General features: G+C 41.8%; 1 protein-coding gene across 1 annotated transcript in view; it reads right to left on the reverse strand.

Moving 5' to 3' along the window:
• Nucleotides 1-23,993, reverse strand: part of LOC133068910 (patched domain-containing protein 3-like) — a 36,701-nt gene that overhangs the window by 11,291 nt on the left and 1,417 nt on the right. Inside the window, 1 exon segment of the mRNA XM_061159822.1 lies at nt 299-1,303. Coding sequence (XP_061015805.1) covers nt 299-1,303 — 1,005 coding nt within the window.

Here is a 23,993-nt window from a genome sequence, read left to right on the forward strand (position 1 = left end):
ATTAAAAAAATTTATTGTAGTATAGTTGATTTACAATGTTGTGTTAGCTTCATGTATATAGCAAAGTGAATCAGTTATACACATATCCACCCTTTTTTGGAATCTACTGTGGCTTTCTTCAGTGTGCTATTTTAAGAAAGCTGGATTAAGGATCAAATAGAGCAAAGCACACCTAGCTTCCAGCCAAGGACTCTACCTGATAATCTGGGAGTGCTGCTGCTATGGTCCCTGGAACAAGTCCTCTTATAACTCCCTCCCACCTTCTCCTGGCCTCCCATAAACTCCAGCCACTAGGTACCTGGATCTTCTTCAAGGCCAGACTCTCTTCAAGGCTGCTCGCCTTCGTCAGGAAGTGGATCATCCACGCCTTGCTACGTTCATTTTCCTCTCCTCCTGTCTCCAGGTAGTACTGCAGCCGCATGGCTTTGGCCTGGAGGAGTAACTGGCTCGGCCCCATACTCTCGCCCAAGACAGTTCCTCCCAGGATGTTGGCCAGGGAGACGATCTGACCGGCTAGGCTGTAGATGGGGAAGGTGATGGTTCTCAGGTTGAGGCCCTTGTTCCTTTTCCAGGCGAACAAGAGTGGGTTGGGGGGGACACAGGAGCCCTGGTTCTTGGCGCACACCTCGCGGTAGGGGATCTGGGTTCCGTTGTCCTGGGTCACAGTCAGAGCCTGCACCGTGTCGTCCACCTTGCTGATTTCCTCTAGGATGTCCGGCTCCAGCAGGGTCTCGGTGTTGGAGACCACGAGGATGGAGGCATAAGGGACCTCGGCGCTCTTCCTGGAGATAGAGAAGACGAGAGAGTCGTTGGCGGTGAAATGTCCCTGCACGAAGCGCCGCTCTGCCTTGGCGGGGCTCCCGATCGGGGTGTACTCCTCCTCCAGGTCTTCTTCTCCATCCCGGGGCAGGTACATCAGGCCGGTGCCCAGGACGGCCGTTAGCGCCATGGGCAGCAGCAGGAAGATCCAGTGGTGCGCGCCCACCTTCCTGCCCAGCCGCCTGAAGGCCCGCGACAGCGGTGCCTCCAGGCAGTTGGTGTGGCAGCGGGGCCGCGGGGCCCGAAGGTTCTCAGACTGCGAGGCTGGCAGGGGCGGCGGAGCCTCGGGCCCCGGAGGGGGCTCTGCGCTCGGCCCCGCCGCCCGGCCGCGCTCGGGCTCCCAGTCCTGACCCGCCGCCGAGGGCAGCTCCGGCTCCGGGCCAGGCCCTTCTGGCGGCCCGCTCTCTCTCTCCGGCCCCGGCCCCTGGGCCTCGGACCCAGGCTCTTGTTCCGCCTCCCGCTCCGGCTCTGGCTCCGGCGCAACCTTCGAGGGATTAAGGCTCATTTCCAGGAAGGAAAGCCCACGTTCTCAGCACGGCAGATCAGAAAGGAGCTGCCGGGCGGCGCCCCCTCTGCACCCACCAACGGTTTCCTGAAGTTCTAGGCGCGTCTGTTTGACCCCGGGCTGCTCGCGCCGCCAATGCTGGAGCTTCGTTGGCGGTCACGTGGTTCAGTTGAGGTCAGTTCAGTCGTTCAGTCGCGTCCGACACTGTGCGACCCCACGGACTGCGGCACACCAGGCCTCCCTGTCCATTACCAACTCCCGGAGCTTACTCAAACTCATGTCCATTGAACCGGTGATGCCATCCAACCATCTCATCCTCTGTCATCCCCTTCTCCTCCTGCCTTCAGTCTTTCCCAGAATCGAATGAGTCAGCTCTTCACATCAGGTGGCCAAAGTATTGCAGTTCAGCTTCAGCATCAGTCCTTCCAGTGGATAGTCAGGACTGATTTCCTTTAGGATGGACTGGTTAGATCTCCTTGCAGTCCAAGGGACTCTCAAGAGTCTTCTCCAACACCACAGTTCAAAAGCCTCAATTCTTCGGCACTCAGCTTTCTTTATAGTCCAACTCTCACATCCATACATGACTACTGGAAAAACCATAGCTTTGACTAGACGGACTTTTGTTGGCAAAGTAATGTCTCTGCTTTTTAATATGCTGTCTAGGTTGGTCATAGCTTTCCTTCCAAGGAGCAAACGTCTTTTAATTTCATGGCTGCAGTCACCATCTGCAGTGATTTTGGAGCCCCAGAAAATAAAGTCTCTCACTGTTTCCATTGTTTCCCCACCTATTTGCCATGTAATGATGGGACTGGATTCCATGCTCTAACTAGCCCCAAATTTGTCCCTGGTGCCTGTCCTCTCAGGGTTTAGTTAATACAAGACACACTTCTTAAAGGCGAATGAAATGAGTGTTTACACGACTCAGAACTGACTGGGAGAATTTGACTTGTTCAGGGACACACACACACTCACACACACACACTGACACACACACACCCGCACACTAAAGGCACAGATTTCCCCTGTGTTCTAAGGGGCAGATTTTACCTTTGAGGGGATCATCCAGAAACATGTTTCTCAGGTAAGGCTTTGGTGAACCTGGTGCAGCTCATTTAGTTATTTTTATTCTTTACAGACATAATGTTCTCCTGGTAAAAAGTTACAAGTAGATTCATAAAATAAAAAGTGGGGCTAGAAGAACCCAAACCCAGTCCTGAAACTTCCTTCTATCATGTTCCTCTTCTTAATGGAAGTGTTAAAAAGTGGGAGTTTACCCTTACAAACCATTTTCTTTGCATTTGCAAGCATATCCAGATATATGTAAATATATCATTTTCACAAATGAAAGTGAAAGTGAAGTCACTCAGTTGTGTCCGACTCATTGTGAACCCATGGACTGTAGCCTACCAGGCTCCTCTGTCCATGGAATTCTCCAGGCAAGAATACTGGAGCGGGTTGCTATTTCCTTCTCCAGGGAATCTTTCCATCCCAGGGATCGAAACCCAGGTCTCCCACATTATAGGCGGATGCTTTTACTGTCTGAGCCACGAGGGAAGTCCATTTTCATAAACGTTATTGCACTATCTGTATGTGAGGCCTGGGTTCTATCCCTGGGCTGGGAAGACCCCCGGAGAAGGGAAAGGCTATCCACTCCCGTATTCCGGCCTGGGGAACTCTATGGACCGTATAGTCCATGGGGTGGCAAAGAATCAGACAGGACTGAGCGAAAAAGAAAAAAAAGAAAAAGAAAATGTGTATGCAGATTACATTTTTCACCAAATACGTCAAAGGATCTTAACATGTGACTGTATGTAGATTTATCTTATTCTTTGGAATTGTTTTATAGTTTTCCATTTTGTATGGCTGGAACATAAATTAGCTATAATGCTATTGATAGTGTCTGTAGGTTGTTTAGAATGTTTTGCTGATACGAACAGTGCTAAGTGAACAAATGTCTTTTTCTTAAAGCATAAGAAATGCATCTGTGAGATGATTTTGTAGAAGGGGATTTACTGGACCAAAGGATATCCCATTTAAAATTTCTCAGTTATTGATAAAATCCATAGAAGTTGAACTTTCCCAATGGGTAAAGAATCTGCTTGCAATGCAGGAGACACAGGAGATGTGGGTTTGATCCCTGGGTGGGGAAGATTCCGTGGAGAAGGAAATGGCAACCCACTCTAGTATCCTTGCCTGGAAAATTCTGTGGATGGAGTAGCCTGGCAGGCTACAGTCCATAGGGTCGCAAAGAGTCGGATATCACTGAGTGACTTCATTCAGTTGCTCATAGAAGTTGTATCAATTTACACCCTCATAAGCAGTGTATGCAGTTCTTTTTTTGGTCACAGCCCACCCCAGAATGTCATTAAAGTGTTTGATTTGTGCCATTGGTATCTTATTTTGATTTTACTTTTTTAATTTGTTGTTTACACTCACCATAATTCCTCTTTGGGTGAATTGTCATCTTATACCTTTTCCTGGCTTGCCTTTTGGACTATTCAAAGTTTCTTCTTTACTATAGAAATTATTCATGTACTAAGGAAATAATCACTTGTTCCTGTATTTTGAGTGATGAATATCCCCTTACCCTGTTCTCCCACTGTCATTTGCTGGTTACCATGCCTTTTGTTTGTAGTTGAATTAACTTAATTTTTTAAATGAATTCTGGATTTTGTTGCTTAAGGCGATTGCAGAGAAAAAGAGAGCAAGCCAGGTAATCAGGCAAGAAAAGGGAAATTTATTAGAGGGGAAAGAGAGGGTGATTGGCCCTTAAGGAGAACCAGTGTCCTCCCTTTCTGACGGAGTCCTTCTTATACCACACCAATGAACTCTGAAGGGATGGTCATGTAGCTGGAGCTCTGGAATCTGGTGGTTCCACAGCTTTGAGAAGATAGGCACCAGTGATATAACAGGATGCCATTTGGGCAATTTGGTCAGTCTTACAGATCACTGTGATTTTATTCTTCGTTTGTGAAGTCAACATAATGAACCATGTTATCAATGAGACCCCATTTGGGCCCTATCAGTTGCATAATAGACAGTTGTTTCCCTTGACCTAGAGCTTCCCTTGTGACTCAGGTGGTAAAGAATCTGTCTGCAATGTGGGAGACCTGGATTTGATCCATGGGTTGGGCAGATCCCCTGGAGAAGGGAAAGGGTACCCACTCCAGTATTCTGGCCTGGAGAATTCATGGACTATATAGTCCAAGGAGTTGCAAAGAGACACGACTGAGCAACTTTCACTTGCAGCAATTATAATCTACTTTAAAATTTACATATATTCCTTTTTTTAATTGTTGAAGTATAGTTGATTTATAGTTGTCTTAATTTCTGGTGTACAGCAAACTGATTCAGCTATACATATAAGTATACTTTTATTTTTTAAGGTGGCCAAACATTTTATTCAGGCTACTGCAGTAGCAGAGAGACTTCAGTATTTGCTGAGCTCAGCTTTGCTGTAACCAAAGATGGGAGTGAGAGGGTAACAGGCAGGAAGACTAGGGGTCTCCAAATGGAGGAAATAGGCTCCAAGTGGCAGACATTTTTTATCTCTCTTAAATGGCAGGAGGAAACAAACTACAAGTGTCAGACTTTTTTCCTTCTCTATACAAATTTAAAAGAAGTCTTCTTCTAAAATTCTGTGTCACCATGACTACATCTGGTTCCACCTGAACTTAACTTTCCTCAAACCTGAAGCTAACCAATTCATTTTTCTTATGGAAATGCTTTTCTTAAGCTATGTTAATGAACTATGTATTTACCCTAGACTGTCTTTCTTCAAGTTGGTTCTGCCTAAGAGTCAGAACCCACTTGACAAACCAGTATGTTTTACTCATGCAAATGTTCTCTTAGGTTATGTTAATGAGACTATGTCTTTGCTTGGAATCCTGCCTTTCTTCAAGATTCATGTCAATTGTTATATGGCCTGGGACAACTCACCTTGTGCCAGTGTTATCTCAAAATGCATGTTGTGGGTAAGGGACCTGGTGCCATGCTGAATTTTGAGACATCTCTTTTCTCTAATTAGCAGCCTGCTGGTAGGAGTATAACATACTGCTGAAGGCTAGCACGGGGGCACTCTTTCTGCCCCCTTCTGACGTCTATGTCAGAAGCTGCGACGGACCATGCAGAGGTGTGGCTAGAGGAGCTACCCCTCACCCAAGGTCAGGGGTGGCGACCGAGAGCAACAGGCTGCGATGGCGCAGGAGTGGCTGAGAGGAGCTACCCCACGTCCAAGGTCAGGGGTGGCGGCCGAGAGGAGCTACCCCACGTCCGAGGTCAGGGGCGGTGGCCGAGAGGAGCAACCCCACATCCAAGGAGTGGCGGCTGTGTGGGCGCAGGAGGGCCAAGAGGAGCTACTCCACGTTCAAGGTCAGGAGGGGTGGCTGTGAGGAGATACCCCTCGTCCAAGGTAAGGAGCAGTGGCTGCGCTTTGCTGGAGCAGCCGTGAAGAGATACCCCAAGTCCAAGGTAAGAGAAACCCAAGTAAGGCGGTAGGTGTTGCGAGAGGGCATCAGAGGGCAGACACACTAAAACCATAACCACAGAAAACTAGCCAATCTGATCACAGGACCAGAGTCGTGTCTAACTCAATGAAACTAAGCCATGCCGTGTGGGGCCACCCAAGACGGTCGGGTCATGGTGGAGAGGTCTGACAGAATGTGGTCCACCGGAGAAGGGAATGGCAAACCACTTCAGTATTCTTGCCTTGAGAACCCCACGAACAGTATGAAAAGGCAAAATGGTAGGATACTGAAAGAGGAGCTCCCTAGGGCGGTAGGTGCCCAATATGCTACTGGAGATCAGTGGAGAAATAACTCCAGAAAGAATGAAGGGATAGAGCCAAAGCAAAAACAACACCCAGTTGTGGATGTAACTGGTGATAGAAGCAAGGTCTGATGCTCTAAAGAGCAATATTGCATAGGAACGTGGAATGTTAGGTCCATGAATCAAGGCAAATTAGAAATGGTCAAACAGGAGATGGCAAGAGTGAACATCGACATTCTAGGAATCAGTGAACTAAAGTGGACTGGAATGGGTGAATTTAATTCAGATGACCATTATATCTACTACTGGGGCAGGAATCCCTTAGAAGAAATGGAGTAGCCATCATGGTCAACAAAAGAGTCTGAAATGAAGTACTTGGATGCAATCTCAAAAACGACAGAATGATCTCTGTTTGTTTCCAAGGCAAACCATTCAGTATCATGGTAATCCAAGCCTATGCCCCAACCTGTAATGCTGAAGAAGCTGAAGTTGGATGGTTCTATGAAGACCTACAAGACCTTTTAGAACTAACACCCAAAATGTCCTTTTCATTATAGGGGACTGGAATTCAAAAGTAGGAAGTTAAGAAACACCTGGAGTAATAGGCAAATTTGGCCTGGGAGTGTGGAATGAAGCAGGGCAAAGGCTAATAGAGTTTTGCCAAGAGAACGCACTGGTCATAGCAAACACTCTCTTCCAACAACATAAGAGAAGACTCTACATGTGGACACCCCCAGATGGCCGACACCAAAATCAGATTGATTATTGCCGGGGTCCAGCCCCAGCAGGATCCAGGGGTACCCTCAGGATGAACGGCATTGGCGAGTGAGAGAGAGAGAGAGAGACCAGACTGGGGAGTGTGCAGCAGGGTCTGGCCTGCGCTTTATTTTTTTACCGTAGCCTTTATACCCTAAGTTAGTACATTTCTAAGGGGAAGATAAGCACACAGACTTAGTTTAACATTACATCAGCTTGTCCTTCACGAAACCAGGTGTGCTCTGCACACCTTTTTGTTTATGAGAGTGTTTTCCCATAGATTTTTTGTACATTATCTTCTGGCCTTGAGCTTAGCAGAAAACAGAAAAGTGGCAGTCTCATGGTACAGCAGGTTACAACATAGTAGAAATACAATCCTGTTAACACAAAGGTCAGTCTTTTTGCAGAAGTTCTCAGCTAAATTTATCTAAAAAGTTTAGCACACAAAGACTCTGCCGCTCAGGTGAGGCAGCCTCTGTTTTAGCACTCTTGGTTAAAATTAACAATTATCTTATTGTTTTTGCACTAGGGCTAAACTCTTATTTTTCTAAATCCTTAACTATAACCACTTTTAGAGTAGTATTTTTGTGTTCTCTAATAGGGCTTCCTCACCCCCCGAAGGGTTCTGTGCCTATTAGGGCCTTTTTTATGGTTAATCTCTATGTATGATATCTTTTGGCCTTCAGGCCTGTTGACATTTTATGAATTGCACCTGGTGTAACTTTAAGCAACTTCAGTAGCCGACCCTGTCTTTCTTGTGGTTAATCTATTTTCTTTCTGTTAGGTATCATCTCCATGGGAACTAGATAGGATTGCATTTTTACAGAACAGAAACATGAAGGATTGCAAAAACAGCAGATATAGCACAAAACAGGCTCTTAGTCTAAAAGTTAATTAGCTGCAAGAAGTCACCAGCTAATCTCTATCTAAAGTATTTTCTATTAGGCACATTTTGTGGCTATTTTATTTGTGGAGCCTTTCTCACCCGGCAGAGGGACCTATGCTTAATGATTTCTTCTGTTAGCATACTGTGCTTAGGATGCTTAGAACAATCATGAGCATTCTTTGCAATAGGAGCACACATATGCCAAACAAGCCGGAGTGCCAGCAAAAGGGTTTGAATTGAAGCATTTCCTTCATCTTTGGCCCCATCATAGGGTACCAGCGTCTAGGAGATTTATTAATTAGGGTTTTAAGTTGGTGTTCATTCAATGAAAGAGGAGCAGGAGAACTCTTGGCAGGCAACACAAGAATCTGCAGCAGTGGGAACAAGAACAACAGCAGTAAAAGGGGGGAGGATACAGGGTGGGGTAGAGGCCGGGGCCAACCTGGAGGGTCCCTTGTATCCTGAACGGCCTTGCGTGTCAGGTCTTTTCCTCATGACCTCGTCATGGGTGGGATCTCCCACAATGGCTCCTGGCAGATTATATTGTTTGCAGCCAAAGATGGAGAAGCTCTATACAGTCAGCAAAAACAAGACCAGGAGCTGACTGTGGCCCAGATCATGAACTCCTTATTGCCAAATTCAGACTTTAATTGAAGAAAGTAGGGAAAACCACTAGACCATTCAGGTATGACCTAAATCAGATCCCTTATGATTATACAGTGGAAGTGAGAAATAGATTTAAGGGACTAGATCTGATAGACAGAGTGCCTGATGAACTATGGATGGAGGTTCATGACATTGTACAGGAGAGAGGGATCAAGACCATCCCCATGGAAAAGAAATTCAAAAAAGCAAAATGACTGTCTGAAGAGGCCTTACAAATAGCTGTGAAAAAAGGGAAGCAAAAAGCAAAGGAGAAAAGGAAAGATATTCCCATTTGAATGCAGATTTCTAAAGAATAGCAAAGAGAGATAAGAAAGGCTTCCTCAGTAATCAATGCGAAGAAATAGAGGAAAACAGCAGAATGGGAAAGACTAGAGATCTCTTCAAGAAAATTAGAGATACCAAGGGAACATTTCGTGCAAAGATGGGCTCGATAAAGGACAGAAATCGTATGGATCTAACAGAAGCAGAAGATATTAAGAAGAGGTGGCAAGAATACACAGAACTGTGCAAAAAAGATCTTCACAACCCAGATAATCACGATGGTGTGATCACTCACCAAGAGCCAGACATCCTGGAATGTGAAGTCAAGTGGGCCTTAGAAAGCATCACTACGAACAAAGCTAGTGGAAGTGATGGAATTCTAGTTGAGCTATTTCAAATCCTGAAAGATGATGCTGTGAAAGTACTGCACTCAATATGCCAGCAAATTTGGAAAACTCAGCAGTGGCCACAGGACTGGAAAAGGTCAGTTTTCATTCCAATCCCAAAGAAAGGCAATCCCAAAGAATGCTCAAACTACCGCACAATTGCACTCATCTCACACGCTAGTAAAGTAATGCTCAAGATTCTCCAAGCCAGGCTTCAGAAATACGTGAACCATGCGCTTCCAGATGTTCAAGCTGGTTTTAGAAAAGGCAGAGGAACCAGAGATCAAATTGCCAACATCCACTGGATCATCAAAAAAGCAAGAGAGTTCCAGAAAAACATCTATTACTGCTTTATTGACTATGCCAAAGCCTTTGACTGTGTGGATCACAACAAACTGTGGAAAATTCTGAAAGAAATGGGAATACCAGCCCACCTGACCTGTCTCTTGAGAAACGTATATGCAGGTCAGGAAGCAACAGTTAGAACTGGACATGGAACAACAGACTGGTTCCAAATAGGAAAAGGAGTATGTCAAGGCTGTATATTGTCACCCTGCTTATTGAACTTATATACAGAGTACATCATGAGAAACGCTGGGCTAGAAGAAGCACAAGCTGGAATCAAGATTGCTGGGAGAAATATCAATATGCAGATGACACCACCCTTATGGCAGAAAGTGAAGAGGGAAGAGGAACTAAAAAGCCTCTTGATTAAAGTGAAAGTGAAAGAAGAGAGCGAAAAAGTTGGCTTAAAGCTCAACATTCAGAAAACTAAGATCATGGCATTTGGTCCCATCACTTCATGGGAAATAGATGGGGAAACAGTGGAAACAGTAGACTTTAGTTTTTTGGACTCCAAAATCACTGCAGATGGTGATTGCAGCCACAAATTTAAATTTTAATTTATACCTTTGATGAGTCACAAAGATGGAACTATACAGTGTTAGAAAATACTAAGCCTGGATCAGCCTATTGTGATAATATAGAAAGATGTTCTCAGTGAGAAGTCAAGAGAACTGTATACCTGGATACTTGTTTCTATAGGTCCCATGTAAGCTTATCATTAAACTTGCCACATCAATTTGGAGCTGTATCTTTGTATCTTAAAACTAATTTGCATTCATTTCTGTGAAGTACAAAGGTCGCTAATGTGGGAGACATTTACCCTTCTTGAAGAAACAACCAATCAAATAATACTTAGCCAACCAAGAGTTAAAAAGGCATGCATGAAAAAGTCATAAGATGAAAAGACTGGTATTTGTTATCCATTTCTAGATATGTATCCTATATTTGAACAAAAATGAAAGCATGAAGATGTTTAGCAAAAAGTTATGTAAAATAAGGAGACTGAGCAATCCCACTTCTGAGTATTTACCCAAGAGAAATGAAAAGTTGTGTTCACACAAAACCCATATGTGAATGTTTATGGCATTTGTGTTTATAATTGCTAAAAGCTGGAAATAACCCAAACATCCAGCTGGTATATAGGTAAATAAACTCTGTGATACACACAGTGGAATACTGTTCAGCAATTATGGAATGAAATACGGGTACACACATCAACATGAATGGATTTCACATGTATTATTTTAAGTGACAGGAGTCAGTCTCAAAAGACTATGAACTGTATGATTCCATTTACAGGGCAAGGCAATATTAATGGGCACAGAAAACAAGTCAGTAGTTCCCAAGGGCTGCGCGTGGAGAGAAGTTGGCTACAAGGGGCAACCTGAGGGCATTTATGGGATGATGGATCTGTTTCACATGTTGATTGTGGTAGTGCTTGCACAACTGTATGGGTTTGTTAAATCTCATGGAATTGAACACCCCTCAAAAATTTTACTGTATGTAAAATTTAAAAGTAGAGAAAATGAAGAGACAGCACAGGTGCCCACAAAAGGTAATGTCTGTGTATGTGTGTGTGTATTAGTTGCTCAGTCGTGCTGACTCTTTGCAATCCCATGGACTGTAGCCTGCCAGGCTCCTCTGTCCATGGGATTCTCTAGGCAAGAATACTGGAGTGGGTTGCCGTTTCCTACTCCAGGGGATCTTCCCCACCCAGGGATCAAACCTGGGTCTCCTGCATTGCAGGCAGATTCTTTACCATCTGAGTCACCAGGAAAGCCCAGTGTCTGTACAACAGTGTGAAAATACTTATAGTCTTGCATAGTATACTTAAAATTGGTTAGGATGGTAAATTTTTTGTGATATGTATTTTACCACAGTTTAAGAAATTTCAAAGCTGTAAGACAGATATTATATATTTATAATGGATTATTGTGAAGTCATTAAGCAATTTTTTCCAAGGAATTATTAATAAAATGGGAATGTGGTTATAATTTTAGATTAAACTGAACACAAAGTTGAATGGGCTATAAATAATCTGTAAATAAATCATGGCAGAAACACTGGAAGAGGAAATGCTAAAATATTAAAGGTAAAAGTCTTGATGATGGGATTTTTCAATGATAGATTTTCCCCCTTTATACTTCTTGGCACATTATTACTTTTCACTTATTCTTTTTGTCAGTTCAGTTCAGTCTTTCAGTTGTGTCTGACTCTTTGCCACCCGATGGACTGCAGCACACCAGGCTTTCCTGTCCATCAGCAACTCCCAGAGCTTGCTCAAACTCATGTCCATCGAGTCAGTGATGCCATCCAACCATCTCATCCTCTGTTGTCCCCTTCTCCTTCCACCTTCAATCTTTCCCAGCATCAGGGTCTTTTCCAATGAGTCAGTTCTTCGCATCAGGTGGCCAAAGTATTGGAGTTTCAGCTTCAGCATCAGTCCTTCCAATGAATATTTAGGACTGATTTCCTTTAGGATGGACTGGTTGGGTTTCCTTGCAGTCCAAGGGACTCTCAAGAGTCTTCTCCAGCACCACAGCTCAAAAGCATCAATTCTTCAGCACTCAGCCTTCTTTATGGTCCAACTCACACATCTGTACATGACTACTGGAAAAACCATGGCTTTAACTAGATGGACCTTTGTTGGAAAAGTGATGTCTCTGCTTTTTAATATGCTGTCTAGGTTGGTCATAGCTTTTCTTCCAAGGAGCAAACATCTTTTAATGTCATGGCCACAATCACCATCTGCAGTGATTTGGGAGCCCCCTAAATTAAAGTCTGTCACTGTTTCCATTGTTTCCCCATCTGCCATGAAGTGATGGGACTGGATGCCATGATCTTAGGTTTCTGAATAAGTTTTAAGCCAACTTTTTCACTCTCCTCTTTCAGTTTCATCAAGAGGCTCTTCAGTTGTTCTTCACTTTCTGCCATAAGGGTGGTGTCATCTGCATATCTGAGGTTATTGATATTTCTCCCAAATATCTTGATTGCAACTTGTGCTTCACCCAGCCTGGCATTTCTCATGATGTACTCTGCATATAAGTTCCTTCCTAGATGCTTTCTGTTAATTAAACATAGCTGATTTTATAAAGCTTGATTGGCTTGGGGGGTTTAAGATGTTCAAGAGTCAGACAGCTAGCACTTGAAGTTCCTGGAGCATACTTAGGATGGTAAGTGAACCTGATGCAGGAGAAGTGATTTTTACCCTGCTCTCTTATATCCTCTGGTTGGGATTTCAAAGACTCAGATACCGAGAAAATTGGCCATGGTTGAGAAAAGTGGAGGTGAGATAATTTTATTACTGATAATCTTCTCTATGGCTAGATGGAAGACAAAGCCAAGAGAAAAATGTCATCCAATTTTAATCCTCTTTAATTTGATTCTTTCTTCCATAGGTGTGACCTTGGTTAAGGGTTAATCTTGCTAAAACAAAGAAAAATGTGGACACAGTATGAGATTTTAGATTGATTCACAAGAAAGTAATACAACTAATTCCAGGGGAAAGTTTATTAATTATATTTTATTTATTCCCTACCTACATTCAAAAAGGATTTGAGATACTTTATGAAGGCCCAAAGCATAAACACAGTAAAATACAAAAATCCAGTAGGAAAAGGGGATAAATAAAATAAATTATATTTTAAAATTCTGGCTGGCTATCTGTTAATAACTATTTGCAGAAAAATAAAGTTTGAGTTCTACCTTACCCCATAGATCAAAATAAATTCCAAATGGAATAAAGAGTTACACTTAATCTAAATTATAAAAGAACTAGAAAAATATATTTAAGTATTTATCTGTTTTCAGGTCAGGGTGGGAAAAGCATATCTCATTAGTAAAGAAAGCTTAAAAGGAACTGACTACATAAAAATGTAATACTTCTTGACTTTACAAAGCACCAAAACCAAGAATTAAATGGGGAAACCATTTCCAGTACAGATGACAAAGAATTGATAACTTCACTATGAAATGTATGAAATGTAATAGCTTTACCTGCTAAAATAATAAAAGCACAAACATTCCAATAAACAAATGAAGAGCAGAAAACAAGAAAATTTTGAAGACTTAATGCAAAAAAGCAAATTACATGAAAAGATATTAAACCTAAGTAAGAAAGAAATGCAAATTAAAGCATTGAAATTAAAAAAAAAAAAAAAAAAAAAACAACCCCGAAACTCTATTTAACACTTATGATTAGAAAAAGTTTTAGAAAATTATATCCAAACTGAGAAGAGGGTACTGAGAAAAGGTAACTTAGGTTGCCTGATGATAATAATATCAAGACCTTCCTGGAGGGCAATGAGGCAATATGTTGAAAAATCTCATGAAATATACCCTTTTTCTCAGAAATTTTATTTCCAGAAATTTGTCCTTGGGAAATAAAATATTTGTTCAAAGACTTATGTATAAGAATCTTTGTTATTTATTCTTTTTGTAAAATAGAAACTATTCCCAGAGTATTTACAGTGAACATTTATTTCTTTTACAATATGAAAAAAAATATTACCTTTCTGTATCTGTTTCCTTTCATTAGGAAGTGAATTCATTCCCATTAATTGGGAAGTCTGTGTTCAGTTTTGAAGAGTAAAGTGATGTTTTTGTCATTCAGTATCTTGCTTTGGAACTATCTGATGAGATCGCTTAGTAATTAAAGAAGAAGATCTTTGAGTTATCAAGTCTTGTACAAACACTTCTTATTGTTAGTATGAGATCTCCTTGGGTGTGTTTATTTGCTTTTGTTGTAGACAGGATTTGAAAAAGCTATGTTATCTCTTTATGTTCTAGAGCCAGTGCCAGGCAGGCACTGGGTACCAGTAAAGAAAGAGTGATGGCTGGAGGCCTGAGAGCCAGAGAGGAAAGGCGATGAACTAGATGACAAAGACAGTGAAACAAACACAAGTTCCCACATTAGTGCAGCAGTTTGGGGCCAGTTAAAATAATGGCTAATAATCATTTACATTGAAATGGCTCCTGAGAGCATGGATGATGATTAATATTTCCTATGAAGACCTTAGGTCACCTGGAAAACTAAAAAAAAAATCCCATTTCCCCTTGTTTCAAAAAGGAGAAGGTTGTGTAATGTGTTTGAAAATTAATACTCAATATGGTTGAAATAGAGCAGAATTTGGCATTTACGTAGGTAAGCTTTAATTATCTGGAAAAAAACTATCAGAGTGGAAAAACAATCAGAATAAGTGAGGTGATTCCCTCGGTGATCAGAGAGGTACCAGTAGAATTCCACACTGAAGATTCTGTTTTGAAGTTAAAAAAGCAAATCAAAGGAGTGAAGTGACTTTCAGAGAGAAGCAGGTGGGTTAAACTTGCTCAGCCTTGCGCTAGCCCAGCTCACCTTGAGATGTGCCTGTGACCCTTTTTCTCTGCCTCAGGACTGCCCTCTGGATGCGGAAGACTTTGAGCCCAGCAGTGTTCAGCCTACAATGATGTTCAGTACCAGGGATGTTGTTATGAATGGCTTCCACAGTACAACGACCCTGCCACCCACTGCACGCTCAGGTGTCAGGCACAGGGACAATGGGACTTGGTGCACCGCTGACCCCTTGGGCGTGTGTATCAGTGGCATCTGCCAGGTAAGCCACACCTGCTTCCCGGATGCCTGGCTCCAGCCAGTGCCTCGACCACTGTCAGTAAAGATAACCTTTGTCTTCTGTACTTCTGTTCATGCAGACGAAATATTGTCTTTGAGAACTTTAATGTAAAATGTATTTTAAGGAGTATTACTTACCTGAAGATAATGTTTTACTTATTTAAAATACCATGATCAGAGAGGTAACAGAAATCCATACTGAAGATTCTGTTTCGAAGTTAAAAAACGGCAAAAGAATGAAGCGACTTCTGGAGAGAAGCAAGTGGGGGTCTGCTCTCATGGGACTCAGGGGAACTTGTTCAGCCTTGTGCTGGCCCAGCTCAGCTCGCAGTGTGCCTCTGGCCCTTTTTCTCTGCCTCAGGACTACCCTCTGGATTCAGAGGACTTCCGAGCCCAGCAGTGTTCAGCCTACAATGATGTCCATATTTTGGACATCATTTTGCCCATATAAAGTCAAAAGATTGTAATGTATGACTTGTGGATTTTTCTAGATCAATGGTTCTCCAACTTGAAAATACATCAGAATCACGTGAAGGACTTGTTAAAAGCAGTGTTCTGGGCCCTAATTCCAGAGCTTCTGACCCAAAAGTTCTGGGAGAGGGTCTCAAAATTTGCCTTCTAGCAAGTTCTAAGGATATGCTGCTGATGCCGGCCCAGGTACCCCACCTTGAGAACCACTGGTTTCTTGGTATCGATAGGTTCTCTTAATTCTCTTGTTAAATTAATCATTTGAGGCTTGTGGGAGCAATGACTTATTTACTAAGTAATTAGTGTGAATGTACTCCAGTAAAATTTTCAGAGAGGACTTTGCAGAGCTGTGATGAATGTGGCTGAGGTATAACCCCCCGCAGCTTGTAATGGGGGTGAGAACTCAGGGGAGTATGACAGGTTGCTGAGACAGTGTGGGGATTGTAGGGAAAAGATAAAATTCTACTCCATTCCTTTGATCACTGGAAAAAAATGTAAGCATAGTGAATGCTTACTATTCCATCTGCCCTATTATGGTCATAACAAAAATGGCAGTAACGGTAGCAAATGACCCTAACCATCTACTAAATGTCAGACCCTGCCAGGCACCTCTGACTTCATATGCTTAGAGGAAGTCATGGTCTTGTTCATCAGATGAGCTTCTCTCTCTTGCATCCCTTCATTTAGAAAACAGCCTCCAGTTACTCACCACAAAACCTTGGATTCATTCTTTTTTTTTTTTTTTAATAACTTTTATTGGAGTGCTTTTTTAGATTTACAATGTTGTGTTAGTTTCTGCTGGTCAACAAATTGAATCGCCATACATGTACATATATCCCCTCTTTTTTGGATTTCCTTCCTGTTTACGTCACACGTAGCATTGAGTAGAATTCCCTGTCCTAGACAATAGGTTCTCATTTGTTGTCTGTTTTATACATGGTAGTGTATATGTGTCAATATCAATTTCCCAATTCACCCCATCCCCTTTTCCCCACTTGGTGTCCATATGTTTGTTCTCTATGTCTCTGTCTCTGTTTTGCAGATAGGCTCATCTGTACCACTTTTAAAATAATTCTTGATTTTTCTCTTTCAATCTACACATCTAATCCATTGCTGAGTCAATTCTAACCTCAGACAGCATAGTTGGATCTTGTCTTTTGAGCTACTGTGGCATTCTTTATCTTTTTAACTCGTGCATTTCAACTCACTGCCATACTCCGGTACTCCCACAATGTCTGTCCCCATCAAACGTCCTCGGTTAAAAACTGGTTGAATGAATGAGTCTTATCTACTTACAAATGCAAAGGTTGTTCATATCTCTTGGTCTCTCTTTTTTTATTCCTGTCTCAACCTCCAATCTTGAATTTTCTGGTTCAAGTTTGATGTCCATTCTGGGAGATTCCACAGATTCCTCCAATACATCATGGGAATTCCTCCTGTCCTCACCCTTTCTCAAATGAGCTAGTATTGTTCTTACCAGACCCACTAGTTATTCAAACTGCTATTTCTGTTCATCTCTGTTTATGACACCACAATTCTCAGTGTCACCTTCCTGAATTCATGTTGTGGTCACTGTCCTGGTACTTCTATCAAATTTCTCACATCTCTCTTTTCTTCCCCCTCCAACTTTCACCTTTTCTACCCCAAAACTAGACTAGCCAATCTCCTTTGGTGGCCTAACCAATCGCTCTTATTTTCTCTTCTACTCTCAAACCATCTTATTTTATGTTTACTGTTGACTAATCTTCCCAAAGGTCGGAGTTTATGACTTTATTTTTTAACTGTATGTGCTGTCAATGATTTCCCTTTATAACCACCAGTTAACTTTTGGGATCTTTCATAAAATAATAATAATAGCTATTTTTGGTCAGTGAAATTATGCTTTTTAGTTTTCCAAGTTTTTGACAGTGAATTGTTGATTCACTAAAAACAATTTAGTCTGGGCTAAAGAGGAGCAATGCAATCCAGGTAATGTTTGGACACTGAGGCTTTGAAGACTTGAGGCCTGTGGGAGCAATGACTTATTTACTTATTGGGTAAAAGTTACATAAACCAAGATGAGGAAAAGAATACCAGGCAGAAGAATAGAGTTTGTAAAGAGATGTGACAGAAGGTGTGTTTAAGCATCTTTGACTCATTCTGTAGAGTTGACGTGAAAAAAATACCCGTGGGACAACGCTAGGAGTTGAGGCTGCAGACGTAGGTGGAAACCAATCATGAACTGATTCCCACAGTTGTAAGAGGAGCCAGTGAAGAATTTTATAAGAAATAGCTTGGTTGGAATGGTCTCTGGGAAGGTCACTCAAGTGGCAGTGTGGTAGATTATCTGGGGAAGATGGGGTCAGAGCAGATAATAATAGGTTAAGTTGGGATAACAAGAGGGCTTCCCAGGTGGCTCAGTGGTTAAAAAAAAAAAAAAATCCGCCTGTCAGTGCAGGAGACCTAGATTGAATCCCTGGGTCAGGAAGATCCCCTGGAGTAGGAAATGGCAATCCACTCCAGTATTCTTGCCTGTGAAATGCCATGGACAGAGGAACTTTGTGGGCTACAGTCCATGGGGTCACAGAGAGTTGGACGCGACTGAGCGACAGGATAAAGGTTGTTTTCAATGCTGAATTAGTCCCTCTAGAATGTGTGCTTCCTCAGACTTCCCTGGCAGTTCAGGGGTTAAGACTCCATGCTTCCAATGCAGAGGGTGGGGAGCAGGTTTGGTCCTTGGTTGGGGAACTAGGATCCAAAAGGTAAAAAAAAAGGTAGAATGTGTGCTTCCTAACATGTTTTCATTAGTCTGCTGGACAAGTGGATTTTTGGTGCAGGTGGTACCTTGCTGAAAGCTGAGTGCTCTTCTGGCAAGGCCATTCAGGTCAAAAGAATTGTATGCGTTTCTTCAGAAGTGACTCACAAGCTTCTCAGTTGAATTCAGTATCTTTCCTTCAGCAGGGTAATGTTCACATAAATTCCCTTTTCTGGACAGTGTGGCTGTGGCCATCCACAGTTGTCAGAATGGGAGAAAGTAAGCTGTGTGGTCCTCTCTGATTGCCTCGGGATCAGTGAACTGAGTCCTGATGTTCACTTGGCAGAGGCTACAAACACTTTTTGCAAGTGTGTTTCCAGTTTGCTCTCTTACATGCCTGTGTCCCCGTGCTCCTAGGAACAGCCTACCAGGAGTCTGAGCGCAGCATCTAGCATGAGACCACAAAACTCAATGAAATTTGCTTCTGCTTTGGGGCCCTGATTTTTACCAGAAACAGGACCTGGTTGGAATCAGATCTGCAGAACAATTCCACTGTATCTTTCAGGTTTATTGAATTCCTTGATGACTGGATAAATGAAGAAATCACTCTGTTTCTAGTAAAAAGAATACCATCCAACACATACTGGATGCTTACTCGGGGTCAGGCACTGTCTAAGCCCTTGACTGTGTTAGCTCATCAGACACTCTGAAGCTGGGATAGTCATTATCCTCACTCTGTTCATAAGGAAACTGGGATTTGAAGAGGCTAAATGATTTGCCCTGATGATACAGATAGAAAATGGTAGAGCTGGTATTTGAACCTAGGAAGCTGAATTCCAAAATCTATTTTCTTAACTGTTGTGCTGTATTGATGATATTTGTACTTTTTTGTGTTGCTACAAGTATCACTGAAGTTTGTAACTGGAAATGAGATGCATTTCTAGTAGACAACAGTCAGCACAGTACGTGTATGATGCTTAGACCGTTTAAGATAGAGGATGAAAGTCAAATATCTACACCCCCCTCAGGGAGGAAGACTGCTCAGGTATGGTCATAGTGAGTCATGAGGGCTGTCATGAGCTGGAGAATATATACCTGCTTGTTGATGTGCTCAAGGGATCAACTATGTATAAACATGTCAGGGTTTTTGTCAACAGGCGCCAGAAATCTAGATTTTAATGTGAAGTGTCCAGTTTCAAACACCACCATGATGTTAATGACCTTGCTCTGTCCATTAATGGTTAAATAGAATTCCAATATAATACAGGCTAGGTTTTCCTTCAGTAATAAGCAACCCCTCCAAAACTCTGAGCTTGAAACAACTAAAGATAACTTTTAGCTCATGTTACTTGGTCAGTGTGGGTCAGCAGGGGTCTCTGCCCTTGCATGTCTCAGAGACCCAGTCTGAGGGAGGGTTTATTTGCACACACAGTTTGCATAATAAGTACAGTATTGAGGAGGGGAATGTGTTACTTACACGCTGACCCTTGAGGCTTCTAACAGAAGCGACAGAGACACTTAGACTCATATTTCATTGGCCAAAGATAGTCAGTGATCACACTTAATTTCCAAGGGAGTGGGGAAGTGCAGTCCTCCATGGGCTGAGTACTTATGAATATTCCTAATGGCTACCACAGCTCCATATACTCTGATTTTTCAGGCAGAAATGTTAGAATTTTTTGTAATGTAGAATTCAATTTTCAGAGATCTCAAACAGAAGTTGACTCAAAAAATTATTTGTTTCTTGAAGGACTAAATTTGACTGATCTGGAAAATTCACACTTTGCTTCATCTGGAGTAAAGACCCTTATTTAAACACTGACTTCTACAAGCAGATTAAGAAATCATAGGCCGGAACTATGAAATAATCCTTTGCTGAAGTGATGATTTATATATCAGTATTTATTCCCCAAAGCACTGCTCATATAGCTTAAATTTTTATTTATATTATCCCCTATCTTGTGTAACTTGTCTCATCAACTGCACTGCAAAATAGGAATCCCATCTTATTAATTTAGACTCTGTTATGCCTGGCTCTGTACAAATTGGCTATGTGGATGTTAATAAATTTTATTGATGTGTTTATCAATTAGTGATTTTTAAATCATTACAGCTAGCAATCTTGACTTCAGGGGAAGTCACCGAACTTGAAAATACTTCTGGCAATTCTTAAAAAGTTGCTCATCATTGATTATGATGAGATCTGAGGGCCAATATTCACTAGTCCCTCAATTTGAAGGGCAGTTTAGGCTTATCCCCTATGAATCACAAGGCAATCAGATATTTTCAGATATTATTTTTCTGTGATGTTTTCACATTTTTTTTTTGTTTGTTTTTTTGGACTGCAAGATTTGGATGAATTGTAAATTTAAAAATTAAGAAATAAATGTCAGTGCTCAGGAAGGTATTTGATTGCCCAAGATCCTGCAAGGCTCTAAATACCCTTTAAAACAAGCCCATCCCCGCTCCTAAACCCACACCCTTCCTGGATGACCAGATAAAGAGCGATTGTCATTCTCATGAAATGCAAAGTGCTCAGGGACTTGCATGTATGAGGGCCCAGGAACAGTATTTCTACAGTTTTATGGTGGAATTACTCCCCTTGGAGAAAGTTGCTTGAGCACAAGTTACTCATTGATTGAATCTCAACCACGCAAGTATGGTTCCAGGCTTTGCTATCAGTTCCTTAGGCTAGAAGCCTGCCGTCATTCTTTGCCTCTTGCTCATATTTCCCCATATTTTCATATTAACTACTGAGTTGTAAAGTCATATTCACTAAAATCTTTCTCCGTTGCAGCTCCTCTCCATCCCGACTGCCATCCTTGTTCAGGTCCGAGGTCACATACCAGGACACCTACAACAGCCTTCTGATTTGCTCCCCACTTGATCTACTCAAAAACACCCTCTAACCCAGGGTAGTCTGGCTAAGGCACAAGTCATAAGCATCTTTTCGGAGAAGGCAATATCAACCCACTCCAGTACTCTTGCCTGGACAATCCCATGGACAGACTAGCCTGATAGATTGCAGTCCATGGGGTCACTAAGAGTCGGACACGACTGAGTGACTTCACTTTCACTTTTCACTTTCATGCATTGGAGAAGGAAATGGCAACCCACTCCAGTGTTCTTGCCTGGAGAATCCCAGGGATGGGGGAACCTGGTGGGCTGCCATCTATGGGGTCACACAGAGTCGGACATGACTGAAGTGACTTAGTAGCAGCAGTAGCAAGCGTCTTTTAATTTCATGGCTTCAGTCACCATCTGCAGTGAGTTCCAAGCCCCCAAAAATAAAGTCTGCCAGTGTTTCCACTGTTTTCTCATCTATTTGCCATGAAGTGATGAGGCCAGATGCAATGATCTTAGTTTTCTGAATGTTGAGCTTTAAGGTAGTGTTTACACTCTCCTCTTTCACTGTCATCAAGACGCTCTTCAGTTCTTCTTCCCTTTCTGCCATAAGGGTGGTGTCATCTGTATATCTGAGGCTTATTGATATTTCTCCTGGTAATTTTGATTCCAACTTGTGCTTCATCCAGCCCAGCGTTTCTCACGATGTACTCTGCATATAAGTTAAATAAGCAGGGTGACAACATACAGCTTTGACATATTACTTTTCCTGTTTGGAACCAGTCTGTTGTTCCAGGTCCAGTTATAGGTGTTTCTTCCTGACATGCATACAGATTTCTCAAGAGGCAGGTCAGGTGGTCTGGTATTCCCATCTCTTTCAGAATTTTCCCCAGTTTATTGTGATCCACACAGTCAAAGGCTTTGGCATAGTCAATAAAGCAGAAATAGATGTTTCTATGGAACTCTGTTGCTTTTTCCTTGATCCAGTGGATGTTGGCAATTTGATGTCTGGTTCCTCTGCCTTTTCTAAATCCAGCTTGAACATCTGGAAGTTCATGGTTCACGTATTGTTGAAGCCTGGCTTGGAGAATTTTGAGCATTACTTTACTAGCGTGTGAGATGAGTGCAACTGTGCGGCAGTTTGAACATTCTTTGTCATTGCCTTTCTTTGGGACTGGAATGAAAACGGACCTAACAACCTAGATGTTTTCAATTGCATATGCTAAAAGAACCAGCTTGGCAGTTTCCAAGGGGAAAAAAAAAGTTTCATTTTAACCAGTTTTTTCTGAAGTCCAAAGAATACCATGGCCATCCTGCATCAAAAAGTCATCTTTCCTTTATATAGTCATAGTTTCATGCCTAAATAGACCAACTAGTGCTCAAATTGACTCTGATATCAGGGGCAGATCAGCTGACAAAAAGCTTGGATTGTCCCTCTAGAGGGAATTGACACCTTGGTCCCATCAGAAGAATATGAGGGATTAAGAGAATTTGCAGGAGTGGGGAAAGCTTGGTCCATCCTACATGCACCATAATCTTAAATAATGTTTATTAACTTTACCGAAGTTAAAAAAAAAAACCCAAAAGATTATAAAAACAAACATAAATCACTGAAAGGTAAAGAAATTAATAATCTGTGATCGAAAGCTGCATTCTAAGAAAACTGTGTTCTCTTAACCTAGAGAGTAGACTAAATTCCAGTCTGGTACCAGCTTACCAGATAACAAACAAACAAAAAAATTGTTTATGGGTAAGCTTAGAAAAGTCTTTCTCATATATCTTGAACTAGCAGTATTTTTGCAAAGGCATCAGTGTGAAACCATAGAAGGCATGTTTAAAATCTGATTAAATTGAAATTGACAAAGTAATCTGGTCATTGCTGTGACTTGAAACACCTTAATATGATGACTAGAATTATAACTGATGGCATTTTACCAGAACATATCAGATTTTCATGAATGTCACATAATTTCTAGGATATCTATATTAGTATCATCAACCATACAATATAAGTTGAGAAGATTCATCACTCCTTGTGACAACACTTCCCATGTAGTTTAACATTCCAAATGAACTCAGGTTGTTTAATATCTCTCTTTGGGAGGTCTCAGGGGCCCTCTGAAGCATCCCAAAGTTAGCTAGAAGTCAATTATTTAGGAAGGTTTGTTCATAAATATCAAAAGGGTTTATAACAGTCAGGTAGGATCACATAAGTTACTGTGAAACAATATTTATCCACCTAGCTAAAGTTAACAAAAGATTTCAAAGGTAAACCTAGAACAGATCACTTAAGAGGTAAAGAAACTTAAAATCCATTAGCAAAGGCAGTTCAACATCTCAAGCAAGCTTGTACTAGGCACAAAACTCTTTCCTGGGGGTCCACTTTGCATAAAACCTCCTTATCCTGTTCTGTACCCATTCCTTTGCTTCTCCCATCCTGAAACGTCCACCTGTAAGTCAGAACTACTTCTTTTCCCTTCATAAAATGTGGTTTCATTCCTCACACCTTCTGTAATAACAAGTCGTACATTTTCCTTAAGCAACCAAGAACTGACTTTTATATTGGCATTCTATAGATTGGTGAACATACGTATCAGTGATTCTATCTAAAAAAAAAAAATAAATTTGCTTATAGTGAACATCTTAGGATGGCACCAGGCACTATTCATGGATAGTCAAATATCTCTTTAGTTTCTGTGTAAGAGGAAGGTCCTGTCAAGTAGAGAATGTTTCAGAACCTTAATTTATTTGGAAATGACCTAGGTATTCAATACACTGTCATCACTTAGTTTAGCACAACAATAGAAACTCAGGTAACCAAAATCTGGAGAAACTGTTGTCAGTTCAGTTCAGTTGCTCGGTCATGTCTGACTCTTTGCGACCCCATGGACTGCAGGCTGCCAGGCTTCTCTGTCCATCACCAATTCCTGGGGCTTGCTCAAACTCAT

Source organism: Dama dama, chromosome 14 (assembly GCF_033118175.1).
Source record: "Dama dama isolate Ldn47 chromosome 14, ASM3311817v1, whole genome shotgun sequence".
Taxonomy (NCBI): domain Eukaryota; kingdom Metazoa; phylum Chordata; class Mammalia; order Artiodactyla; family Cervidae; genus Dama; species Dama dama.